Raw genomic sequence first — 13942 nt, 5'->3', positions numbered from 1 at the left:
AAAATATATATTTTACTATAAAAAAAGAAGCACAAACTGTACAATAACTTAAAATTCTGTTGCAAATTCTCAGAAGTCAAGACATTTCCAGTAAAGACTGCCTCTCTATCCTAAACATCTCCTGTTTGGCCCACTATTTTGATACACCTGGTGTGATGAAGTGGGAACGTTCTTAATGTTTTCTCTGAATACTGTGTGGGTGGCTCAGTTTCCCCTATGCATTTCTCAAGTATCTAGGTGGTGGGATAAGGGCGTGTGACTGTTGCAGAGCCGAGAGGGCCAGTGTGATGTTGTCTGCACAGAGAATGGCTGACACCCTGTCTCCTGGCAACTGATGGCCTGGACCCCTCCCCTGCAAAGGTGCCAAATGAAGGTGTTGGAGAACAAAGAGAGGGAGGCCAGAGGAGGGGCGGGAGAGGGAGTCTAAGCTCCCTGCCCCCCAAGAGGGACATGACTGAGGGGGGTCCTGTTGTCTGTTCCTACAAGTTCTGTGTTGGACTGTGTTCCTGTCATCTAATAAACCTTCTGTTTTACTGGCTGGCTGAGAGTCACAGTGAATTGCAGGACGGGGGGGGAGGGGGGGTGCATGGCCCTGACTCCCCCACACTCCATGACACCTGGTATGTAAAATCCCGTACGATTCTGAGGCCCTTGCTTTACACAAGGCTAAAAATGTAATTCTCATTTGCCTTTTAAGCTTGACCCTTGCCATCATAAGTGCGTATTTTAATTATGTTCTTGCTGCTTCTGCTCCATGCAACCTTTTGACACCCTGGATCATTCCATGCTCCTGGCTTGCCTTCAGGAGTCATGCAGACATTCACGCTTACCTCCTGTCACAATTCTGCGCCTAACAAATTGCTCTCATTCAGTCTCCAGTGGCGACTCTAATTCCACACCAAGGGTATGGCTACACTTGAAACTTCAAAGTGCTGCCGCAGCAGTGCTTTGAAGTGGGAGTGTGGTCGCAGCGCCAGCACTGGGTGAGAGCTCTCCCAGCGCTGCACGTACTCCACATCCTCATGGGGTTTAGCCTGCAGCTCTGGGAGCCACACTCCCAGCACTGCGGGACTGTTTACACTGGTGCTTTACAGCGCTGTATCTTGCAGCGCTCAGGGGTGTGTTTTTTTCACACCCCTGAGCGAGAAAGTTGCAGCGCTGTAAAGCGCCAGTGTAGCCAAGGCCCAAGACCCAACTGTAAGGCATTCCACAAGCCTCAATTCGCAGCCCTCCCTTCTCTTCTACCTACTCATGATAAAATTAACCCCTGTGCGAAGGTACCACTTAGATCTTCAAAACAGGGTTTAAGTAGGATTTAAGTGGTGCTGGCCCTCTACATAGGAATGAATTTGACTCATAAGATCAGCTAAGTATCCAGTTCATATCTCTAAATGTAACCTTAACCACTTCTACATTGATGATATTCAACTGAACACACATTTTGAATTCTTAACACAGAGTCCTTCTTGTTAACTCCCTCTCTTTGTTCTGACTATATACACTTGTGGCTTTGTGTCAGCTTCCTACAAGTAAACATCTCAAAGACAGAAGTGTTTCTCTCACTCAAGAGGGGTATCCTCAAGCAGAACTTCATTCTCGTCTGGCACCCTCCGCAGACTCAGACCTTCTATTTGCCTCTGCTACTTAGAAGCTTGGTATTATCCTTGACCCTAAAGTTTCATCTTTCCACATCTACACCTGCAATTTCCTTGTCACCACCTCTGTTGTTTGCCCAAGTACTGTATGCTCAAGAGTCAGTATATAAAATCCCTTACCATTGCCTGAACATTGCATGTTAAGCAATTTTAGTTTATTTATCTGGAAAAATATGCATGTGTGCCTGAAATACATATATGCCGCACATACATGCACTGGATATTTAATGTTCAGTTATGGTATCCATGTACTGAGGTACATGCTTAATTACTGAAAATACAGAATAGCCTAATAATCTGCAACATCTCTTAAAACTCCATGTTAACTTGACTACCACACACAATTCCTAAGTCCGTAAATAAAGTAAAGTCTACTAAATACACAAATAAAAGAAAACAGACACAAATTACTGTAGATAATCAAAGGAACATTCTATTTTATGGGATTGCAAAACAAATTCTTATCATTATTATGGATGTGCAAGAGCATTTCTTTCCTGTACGGGATAACATTGATTTTTTGAAGGTGGGGCTAGAAAGAAAAAGAAAGATAGAAAGAAAGGCTGCTTTCGTGAACAAAGAATGGAAGAGAGTTGAGACTGAGAAGGACACAAAGGAAGATGTGAAGTGAGAGGCACACCTTTATAGTATATGGAAAGTCAAATCACCCATGTTCAAATCCCAGCTCTAACACTCACTTACTCTATAGCTTGGACAAATCATTTCACCTTTTGGTGCCTCAGTTTATGATGATAAACAATTAACACTTGTTTTTGCATATACAATATAGGTCCTAATCCACAAACTGGACCTGCTAACAGGCTGCTGTGCCTGTGTGTCGCCCCAATCAATAGGTTCCATGCTAGTGAATCTGATTACAAGATCAAGATTTATAATTTTAAATTATTCAGGTCAGTGACCTAGTTATTTTACACATCTGTAAGGTGCCTAGCACAGTGCTGGCATTACACAATCAAACAATGATACGAATAAAAAGTGCCCCATCTTTAAAATAGGGTCAATAATACTTACCTATCTCGGAGGAGCATTAGTTGGGTGTTAGTTAAAAGTTTATACAGTGTCTTGCAAATATTAAGTGAAATATAAGCACTATGTATTATATGCAGAAAAATCACTTTAGAAACAAAAACCTCAGCGTTTACACGTTTCCCCTTAAACTTATTAATTGGTGCATGTACTGGACTAATATGCTGCAAAGCTCGCCTTCAAGTCTTTTTGCATTATAACAAAACTAAAAAGCATCTTAAAACAAGAGTGCTCATTATTAAAAGACAACAAAATGTGTTTTATTTTCATTAAGTAGCACTAATGTTCACTTTCAGACAGTAACCCCTAACTGAAATTGTATTAATTAGTGATTACAAAGAGCTATTAGATCATTCAAACTATCCTCCTCCATGTGCCAGGCACAGTTCTCTTAAACACACTGATTGCAAACTGCACTTCGACTTAGCCCAAGCTGCCTGGAATTAGGGTGAACAGACAGCAAAAGTGAAAAATCGGGACGGGGGTGGGGATAATAGGAGCCTATATAAGAAAAAGACCCAAAAATCGGGACATCTGGTCACCCTGCCTGGAATACATTTTATGACCAAGTTATAAACCCCTGAAAAACAGTGTTTATAATGGAAGTGCTGACACAGTCTTCAGTGTAGTGACAGCAGTGCCACTGGTTTAAATTGAACTTGCTTTGTCAACCAAAAAGCACTGAAATAAAACTACAACTAAAAACCTCATGAAAATATAGAAACTATTTGCTGTGAAATATCTGAACAGAGGTTTATGGATAACACACCGAATTAATGCGCCCTTTTACAAGAAAAAAATACAAACTCCAAAGAAACAAGCCAATAATGTTTCCTTTCCCTGTGAGATGTAAACTGCTCTCAACCCCATTTATTTCAATGGCAATTGAGGATGGTCGGCATCTAACAAGGTGAGGCTCATCAAGGTTAACTTGTTACTTTGTCTACTCTTTAAACTCAGCCAATAGACTTCTTGGGCAGCAGTCTTAAACTTGAAAAGTAATCAGTTTCTGATTACCCACAGCACTGTAGCAAAGAAATTCAATGTATTTTTGAGGTTTAGAATAAATAAAATTCGAAGATTCTGACAACTAAGTTTAATCATCATACATCAAACAGCTCTCGGTATCTTGGTCCAATACACTATTTATTGTCAATCAATGTGCACTAACTGCTAGCTTGCGGGCATAAGAGTTTGGATATTTAAAAAAAAAAAAGTGAGTTGAGACAATTTTAAAATCCTAGAATAATCTCTAACTGCCCTCTCTGCTCCATCAGCAGGAGCCTGGAATAGCGTCCCACCAATCCGTATGTCAACAGACAGAGTTACTGTAATGACAGCGACCTTGCATGGCTCTTTGAGCTGCTTCTTCACCTTTCTTGAGGTATTTTTCTAAGCCACTGTCCTTGCTCTCATCGTTTAACACATCACTCAAACCACTCCAATCAAACAGCGATCATGTTGAAGAGAGGTCTCAGAGGACCAGATGACATACCAATTAACAAAGAACATAGAGCCAAACTGTGCTGTGCATCTGACACACTGAAGGAGAGAAGAGCGAGTTGAGAAGGCTTGAGGGAAGAGAGTAAATATAGACCCCAAATGTCCCCCTAATATTGGCTGATATGATGTAAAAATCAGTATTACAAAGACAAGCTGTAAATCGGCTTCTAATAATCCTTAACTTGTGATTTTGTGTAAACTAAAATTCAGTATCTAAGGCCTTGTCTATACTGGCACTTTACAGAGCTGAAACTTTCTTGCTCAGAGGTGTGAAACCCCATCCCACCTCCGAGCGCTGCAAGTTTCAGCGCTGTCAAGTGGCAGTGTAGACAGTGCACCGGCACTGCAAGCTACTCCCCTCGTGGGGGTGGGGTTTTTATGGCGCTGGGAGAGCCACAACTACACAGCCATGTTAAAGTGCAGTAACATTGGTAGTGAAAACATACCGTTAGTCTACTAAGAACTTAATATTTTAGAGCCTGTTGGTGCTGTTATGAGCTGGGTGAAACCTTGTTATAGGTTGACTTAAAACCCCATTGAGAACAGTAGGTGTGAACTAATCCTTGAATTAACATAACTGTAAGCATAAGCCCCACCCATGTGAACCTGCTCAGGAGCTTTTGGCTGAGTATTGTTTTGGGCAGAGGGATGTGCCTGTGTGAGAGAGAGAGAGAGAACAGGGAATACACACAAACTGACGTCAAACAGCCTGAAGGAGCAGATGAAAGCAAGATGGTTGACCCTGCAAGAAACCTGGGAAAAGGTTTTTGGGATGAAGATGAGAAGAGTGCTCTTGGTATTGTGAGCAAAAGAAGCTGTTTCCTGCTAACTGATTCCCTCTCTGTATACAGAAACACAAGACTTTGTACATTCTTTGTAAATAAACTGAACTACATCAAAGAAATACCTACTGCCAACTGGAACACTCACAGGGCCTGAAACTTTGACTAGTTGCTCAGGTTGAAAAGAGGTAACACTTTTGTCCATGGGCACACATCGTTGTATAGCCTTCACAGTCAGCTAATGCACTGGTAAATACACGATGTAGATGATTTATATCAGAACAGAAATGAACCAAAAGTCTACCCTGGTCAAATATGAATGCATTACAATCTCACTTTAGCCCCCTGTTGACTACACGCACTTACAGAGACTGCGGTGACATGAATAAATTTTGTATTTCTCCCAAAATTCTGAGGGAGCTCCAATGATGTAATCATTGACAACACTGGCGTCCAACTGCAGTAAATTGAATTAACAGCACTGCATCCTTTGTGACCCATTAGCTTATGTCATTATTGTATATTCAGAGTTAGTTTTAATCAGTCTTGGAAAAAAAATCGACAAGATCTGAATGCAATAATTCCAAGTTAAACAAGCAACACACGATGCCTGTATTTTCAATCTGGTTAAGTTTAATCATGTGTTTTTCAACAAATATAAATATATTCAATAAGGTAACATATGAGAGTTTTGGTTAACTTCCAGTTCTCTAAGGGTGAAATTCACCCAGACGCAGAGGGCCAGCACAAAGACTATGTCCCATTTAAGCCCTTTCTTGCGCTGGACTTCAGCAAAAGTCTATGCACCACTGGCCATCTGTACAGGAGGGAATTTCACTCTAAGTTAACATTATTTGACATCTACTAAAAGAGAATGGAATGGCATCTGTAGGATTCTATTGTCCCTTCGTCTGCATGTGGAATAGGATACAAAGCCAGGACAAATCTTTCTGAGTTAAGGTCCAAGCATATCTTTGGGTAGACATTTTTTCCAGACACTTATATGGTGAACAGTGTAATACTTATGGAAGTATATGACAGCCTGGAGGTGTTGCTGATTCCCACAGAGGCTAGGAGTCTGAGATGACAGGTGGAAAGAAAGAAGAGAAAAGCAATGGTATTATGCCAATGATGCAAGGCAAAGAATATCAGGGATCTAACTAATGGTCTCTTGCCTTATGTTACCCACAGGCCTGCGTGCCCCTTAAAAAGCATTGTATGCACACCTAAGTATGTGTAGGACCTTTAGTTCGAATTTGTGTGATGACCATGCAGGGTCTTTGAAACCTTTGCTTGTTTTATTTCTACCGCTTCCGACTTAGCTTATATTAAAATGGGACACATTACTTATACTAAGGTTGCCATCACTGCTGCTTCATGGGTCAGCCATTAGAAGTTCCTTTCATATGCTGTGGTCATATTGTTATCAGACAATTCTCCTCACAAACTACGAATATATATAGTAGAAAAGCATAAAAACAGTCAGACTGATCTCTAACAGCCCTCCAATCAAGAGTCTTGGGTGATCCCGAACACAACGACTAATTCTGATGCTAGAGCAGTCACCTTTCCTTTTTCCTTGATCAGGCCAAGCTGATTTCACTTGTCAATTGCTACTCAAATGATTGGCAGTTCTAGTTATCCTAAGCCTTCTAGCCTCTCTGTTGTTTTCTACAGCATAAGATGCCCATCTTTGTAAAGAACTATGAGATTTATGTTTAAAGAACCTCAGATGAGTACTAAGCAGAAATACCAGACTACTTACATTTTCACTGGATCAGAAGTTACCTTAACATTTTACTAATTACTAAATTGCTAAAATCACACTTGCAGAATGTACCTGTATCTCCAATTACAATATTTCTACCTGCCACATTCTCCTTGCACAGCTTTGTTTCAGTGAGACACTTCTAGGTGTGAACAAAGGTGAAAGTACGCCAGTATGGTCCGGCATGGCGTAGCGGCAAGAGCCAGTACGCCATGCCGGACCGCATCAGCTTCCGCGGCACGGATTTAAAGGGCTCTGGGCTCCCCGCTGCAGCAGGCAGCCCAGAGCCCTTTGGATCCCACCCACGGCTCTGGCGGCCGGGCTGGGGCTGTGATTTAAAGGGCTCAGAGCTCCCGCGGCTGCGGGCAGCCCAGAGCCCTTTGAATCCTACCTGCGGCTCCGGTGGCCGGGCTGGGGCTGGGATTTAAAGGTCTCAGAGCTCTGGTGGCCAGAGCCCCAGGCCCTTTAATTTTCCCCTGAGCCCCAGGGGCTCCCAGCCACCTCTGCAGCTGAGAGCCCGAGTTGATTTAAAGGCCCTGGGGTTCCCAGCCACAGCCGGTGAACCAGGGCCTTTAAATTTTGAGAGGCCCCACCTCTTCTGGTTGAGGCCACGCCCTCAGGACTCTAGCAGTACCGGTAAGTCCTGTAAGTTACTTTCATCCCTGGATGTGAAACAACGAGCGTACATGAAAAGTTGATCTTTTGGTGAATACCCAATCACATGGTGAGAAATCCATCCCATCTGGCACAAAGCCACAATTATCAGGCTGTCTGCAAGGAACTCCACTGGGGTTCAAGAATGGTATTTACCCAGCTCAGCCTCTGGATCTCCACAGCCCTATGATGGCCCACCCTTAGTGGGCTAGTCTGCACTGGCCTTTTCAAACCTGGTATAGAACAACCCCACCACCAGTGGCATGCAGGGAGTGTAGAGATGTCCTCCCAACCGCACTCCACATACGCTGATCCCCACTCTCACTACACAGCCCTACCAAAGGGCTTAACTGGTGCATATGGGCTCTCCATACCTAGGTGGATTTGATCCACTGAGAACGAATCCATTCTAGATACAGTGAGAAACTTAGCAGTGGCTAAGCTTATATATACAAAAGGAACTTTGTTGTATAATAGGGAATGTGTAAAAATAATTTGAATCTTAGATTTAGTTCAGTTCTTACAATGTGCCTTAAAGAACAAGTATATATGTTTACATACCTCCATGAAGGAAATCCCTAAACTCCATACATCAGAATGAATCCCGTATTGCTCCCCTGAAATTCGTTCAGGCTGAAAGAAAGGAGGGGAAAAAAAAATCATCTTTAGCCCAAACAAACAAACATGCATCTCTGGGCAAATAAACTAGCTCAAAATTTTGCAGGAATCTTAAAATTCAATTTGTCTAATCTGAAAAATAATGAAGATACGAGATTATTCATAAACATGACACACTTTATTTTTACCTGGGTTCTGCAACTAGGCAAGGGGCTCTGTCCCGCTCAGACACGCCATCCTGCATGGCCATGTACCTAGTAAACTTGGCTAATGAATTTGTGCCTGGACTACTTTATTTTGCAAGAAAATCAACAGTGTGCACCTCCACAACAAAGCACCATATCAGGTTCTAAGCCTCCATGAATGGAACGGATTTACTTCTAGTCCAGAGTGAGAGGTAAGGTACACCATGAACAAAAATACTGAGTAAAGGAACTGAATAGGGGTGTAGAGGGTGAAATAGTAATGAGACTGAATTAAACCCAAGTTACTTTTACAATTAGCAAGCTAATGCTTCAAAAGAGAGTCACGCGCTTAGCAATTTTCTTTTAAAACTCTTCAATTAATATATTAAAACAATAAAAAAGATTTCACTCAAAACTATTAACAGCCCATTTACAGAAATACAAGAACACTGTAAAATGAAACAGCTATTTTTTATCTGAAAGCTACAATTCAAGCTTTCCAAGGTCAAGTACAGTGTGAAATGCAACAATAAAAGACTCCATGAGACTTCTCTCCCCGCTGTGCTATTAATTCACCTGTCTAGCCAACTACCTACAAACCACTGGCTGTATTTCTAGCCTCTAATAATCCAGAGACCTTTTCAGAAAACACACTCCCAAATTAGTGCCAGTCCAACGTGTTTCGGGATGTTTACTCTGCACTGCTAATCCCAGGTTGAGGGCTTTTATCACAGCATGAATGTTAAGTAAAGGAACACAGAGCTGTCTCTGTCATCTTTATGGATCACCATTCTAAACAGCTTTCCAGAATTACCATGCGAAAAAAGTCAGCTTGTGTCAGACAGAATGCTTAGTTTATACTGAGCTACATACTTACATAAAACAAGAATCTTATTACTGTGGCCACCAAGACAAACCATTCATAAATACAGTTATTCTAGGACAAGTTTACATGAGAAAGTTTTCTGGTATGATAATGTGGGTTAGGGGTGTAATCTTTTTATGATATTTTTATACAGGCAAAAGCCATAGCATAGACAAAGTTATTATACTGGCCAAAAAGCGCTTTAGCCTCTATAACCTATTTAGTTCAGGGAACAAGTTATAAGCTAAAGTGGCAAAGGGGACTATTTGCCGGTAGAAGCTGTCTCTATGCTAGGAGGATTTGACAGTATGGCTCTACCAGCATAGCTATACAGGTACACCTTTTCTAGTATGGACTATACCTTAGCCTTCATTTAGCAGCCAAATCAGATACGCAGTTCAATCTGGCCATTTTTAAATTATTTACTTCTTTTTTATAACAGGTAATGCTTTAAGGTAGTAAAATATCATGTAAGTAAAACTGAGGACTCAAAAACACCACCACCACCACGGAAATAGGTGCACAAAATAGTTACATCTGTCCAACTACTTCCACGTTTCGAAGTGTCACGTAACACTGCTTTGTCTTGCAATCATATTTTCACATCAAAGCTTCTGTTCTTGCACACTGGTACAAAACACAAGTAATTTTGTATTATCTTTTGGAGACTGAGGTATAAATTTGATGACTGGCAACAACTCACTCAAGAAGCAAAGCAATTTTAATACATGAAATCCGATCAAATATTTTATAGTTTGACTCCTCTCATTTTCAATTAACAGATGGACGCATCACATTCATCCATAAACAATAAGAAAAAAGTAATTTCTTTAATGTACACCTGGGAAGGAGAACTGTAATCTGGATTTGTTCATTAAACGAAAAATACAATTTAATTATTAGAGCTATTTAAAGCCACTCTAAGAATAAGTGCTGAGTTAGAGAAGTGGAGTCATTTGAAGTTTTTTTTTTGTAATCACAGTATTTCCATTTTTTCAGAGATTGGAGCTGTAGCAATCAGCAGGCCGGGGTATCAAAAGTAATACATTTGATGTATTTTACATTTTGCCCATACCTAATATTCTGATCACACAGTGTGGTTTAAGGCTTGTTAGGATGGTGACATGATTGTTTCAGAGGCTAAATGATGTGCACTTCTTGACTAGAAAAACACTTAGCAAATAAATGGACTCCCTGCTTGTTATCTGCTAACAAGGACGTAAGAAAAAAAATATAAAAGCAATTAAAGGTCACAGATTTCTCCAGCTCCCTCCCATCTTCTGGAGTTTGACAGGACAAATGTCAGGCATTTTGTACTACAGTACTGTTTGCAGATTGTCCTTTGCCAAATGCAGGATCCATTTTTCTCATTTATTTTTAGATATAAGAGCAATGCTTTTTTGCCAAAACTATATTTTAAACACTAGACAAGGACTCCACATTAATTCTACATTCTCATACTCCACAAAATGGGGTGAGTGAAACCATTTGTACAAACTTTGTCAAAGACAAATTTGTGGTAGCTTTTGTTGTATTCTCTCAATATTATTTATGCCACCACTTTCTTTATTTAATTTTAAACCTAGTCTTTCCAACAGGACTAGAGTCACTTGCCACTTAACAGGCATGGTAAAATGGTAAAATCCAATCTGTCAAACCTATGACAGAAATCCCCAGAAAGAGATATCATAAAAGTTTGTTAATCTGATTTAAAAGGAATGGAAATATATATATTATTCTGTAGACAGAACACACAAGTAATCTTATCATGGCATGTAAAATTTCTTGGTTAAGTAACAGATGAAATGTACTGATTAAATGGATAAGCATCGCATGAAAGTGAAACCCTAAAACATGCAAGTTAATGGTCCAATGGTATAATACTTTCTGTGTTGTCTAGTATAACAAAACCAGTGTATGTCATTGGGGTTAACTAAGGTGGGGGCTTAGCACTTTCCACTTATCAAATTTGTACTTTCATCCTAACACATTTCGCAAACATTTTCAAATTGAACTATGAATAGATCTGATAGAAAGTGTTTTAAGCAAGCAAAGCACTTAAGCACATGTTTAGATTCACTGAAGTCAATGAGATTTAAGCACACGCTTAACTGTTTGCTAAACGGAGGCCTTAGAACAGTGGTTCCCAAACTGTGAGCAACAATGGACCATGGGTGATCCGCCACACAAATGCTGGCTACCCCTGGAGAGCTAGCTGTTAATATTGTATTGGCTCTCCTCTGTTCCAAGCTGTTACACTGCTTTTGAGACAACTATAAACACGTTAAAGAAATACTTTCCCAACATTACTTTTCCTTATCAGCAATTGCTGTAGCTGTCACAGAGATGCTGTGTGATCACAAGGAGGAGGGATGTTAGTCTGTGTGATGGTGAATGGGAGCGGTTTCCATAGGACATACTCTGTTAAGATGCAGACAGGAAGAAATCTGAGAAAACCCCTGATTTAAAAATATATCCTACACCATATAGAACAAAGCAGCATACAAAGACTTCTTTTGAAATGTTATTTCTGCATAAATTTACTTACCGCCATATAAGCATTTGTTCCAACATACGTCTTGGCTATAGAATTCACCAGCTATCAGACAAAACAGTCTGTTAGAACAATATAAAGATAATGTGGAAATAAAATGGGCAATTATTCCTCATTTAACCTACAATAATCATTTCTATAAATCAACTAAAAATTATGTAAAAGGGAACAAATTTATCTACAAAGGCACTAAAAATGATTAAATCTGTCTTTTCTTTTGAATGTGTGTTTCAATTTAAAACAAGCACTGCGTTACAGTTTATAGCAGATAACCTTAAACAATTCCGTTAAACAGGATGCTTATAGCTTTAGTATCCCCAAACTAGTCTGATATAAAAAGTCAATTTGAAGTAGGATTGAACACACTCATTTTTCAGTCAGCTGCCTCAAGATGTGAATAAAGCCACATTCATTACTAGAACGCAATGAGCACTAAATACGCTGGAGGGACAACAGACTTTGACAACTTATAATACAACGCTGACCTTCTCTTTGGTCCTCATGTTTGGCGGAGAGAAAAGGTGGCTGCAATTCAAATCAACATCACAGCAAGCTCATGGGTCACTATCACTGAGGTTCTCCAGGGAGGCCCAAAATGGAAATTAATTAAAATTTGTGCTGCACATTGTAAAGGCCCACCACTATTGTTGCTACCAATATTAATTTTTATTGTGGGCCAGTTGGGCTCCCCAGACACGTCTCCCACTCTGCCCTCCCTTTTGTCTGGCCAAAACGCTTTCATATCGAAGCTGCATATCAATGAAGTTTGCTATTCGTAAGTAGTAATTACAATATCAGCAGTTTTTACTGTCATTAAACAATGAACAATCATATTCTGATGAAGGAAAGTCACTTCGAGATTACAAATGAATAACACTCTCCCAGCAGAGGAGAGCCTGCTGCGGGCCTGTTTGTCTTGTAGCCAGGTGATTTCTATTTTAGAAAAAAGAATAGGCAAATAGCTAAGGGAGGAGATACCTGTGTGCTAACCCCAAAGTCGCACAGCTTCACCTGTCCTCGTGTGTTCACCAACATATTAGAGGGTTTCACATCTGTCAAAGAGCGACAAAAGAGGGCATTCACATAAATTATTCTGTGTATGCAATTTTGATATAAAGATATATATGCATCTAGTCATGTCAGGTTTTTAATAGCAGACATTTTAAATTTAATCTCTTTGAGCTGTGACACTCTAGCATTGCACTACTTCCTCACCGAGGTTGGATTCCAATAATTAAACCTACATTCTAGTCTAACCCCCTTATAAACCCTGTATTGATCTTCTTGTAATCATCTCTCTTCAGCTGCTTGGATTTCAAGTAGTGGTAACAAGATTTAAAAAAAAATTATTATACACACACACTCTATATTATTGCATACGCATACATATTATACACCCTCCACACACGACACAGGCATACGCACACACACACAAACAAATATACACACATCAAATACTCTAGCAGATCCAAATAAGGTGGACCTACGTGCCTGCACAGAGCCCTGTTGAAGTCAACGTGGCTCTACCTACATGGCTCCTATGACAGGACTGGTGCACTCCTTCCATGATCTCAGTGCTGTCACATAAATGAACTCCCACAATCCTATCAAAATGAACTGCTAATCCCACTCTAACAAATAAACACATCAATGAACATCATAAAATAAGACCCCCTCAGTGCAGAGATTATAAAGTTGACAGTCTGTGACACGAAACAGAAGTGGTAAGATCTTACTGTACATTCTACCAGTAGATAGACTTCTAATTGTTTCCTGTAACTGATCAAATGTAGTGCAGATCCTTCCATTCCAGGGATGCTGGCCAGAATACATGATAAATGGCTTGATGCAGCTCTGACCAAAAACTTGTACAGATTAAAGTATGGTGGATATGTGTAATGACTGCTTTCTCATGGCATTACGAATTGAAAGTAATAGGTTGCGTCTTTGCCTTTTTTAAAAGAAAACAGTAGTTGGGTGCAGATGGATGAAAACCAACTACGAGAGAACCTAATTTTGTTTATCATTAACTTTGGCTTTGTTTAACAGATGTTTTCTGGGTATCACAGTAGCTTGCTTAATTTGTCTTTGTAATGTAAAGTATATAACTTCAATTAACAAGGTGATTAAATGCTCCGATGTTTGGGGCAAAAAGAAAGCTATTTTTTTAAAAGAGTGGGCGCCATCAATACTTTGGTAATGTTCTCCATGTTTCAAGAGCATATTAATAAAATCAGTGTATTTGTAATCTCTCTCCCCGACACCCAAAACACAAAATCACCATCATGTATGAGCTTCAAAGACACAGTGC

General features: G+C 40.1%; 1 protein-coding gene across 8 annotated transcripts in view; it reads right to left on the bottom strand.

Moving 5' to 3' along the window:
• Positions 1-13942, bottom strand: part of MAP2K5 (mitogen-activated protein kinase kinase 5) — a 188461-nt gene that overhangs the window by 76626 nt on the left and 97893 nt on the right. For all 8 annotated transcript variants that reach the window (XR_007776286.1, XR_007776287.1, XM_050967577.1 and 5 more), the window contains 3 exons: positions 12610-12683; positions 11626-11676; positions 7971-8042 (listed from right to left, as the gene is read on the bottom strand). Coding sequence is in view for 6 of the 8 variants with exons in the window: in XM_050967577.1 (XP_050823534.1) it covers positions 7971-8042; positions 11626-11676; positions 12610-12683 (197 nt within the window). In the remaining 2 variants the exon portion in view is untranslated. The remainder of the gene's footprint in view (positions 1-7970; positions 8043-11625; positions 11677-12609; positions 12684-13942) is intronic.

The sequence above is a fragment of the Gopherus flavomarginatus genome, chromosome 9 (assembly GCF_025201925.1).
Source record: "Gopherus flavomarginatus isolate rGopFla2 chromosome 9, rGopFla2.mat.asm, whole genome shotgun sequence".
Lineage (NCBI taxonomy): Eukaryota > Metazoa > Chordata > Testudines > Testudinidae > Gopherus > Gopherus flavomarginatus.
The sequence above is the reverse complement of the archived record's forward strand: the minus strand, read 5'-3'. Positions and strand labels throughout refer to the sequence as shown.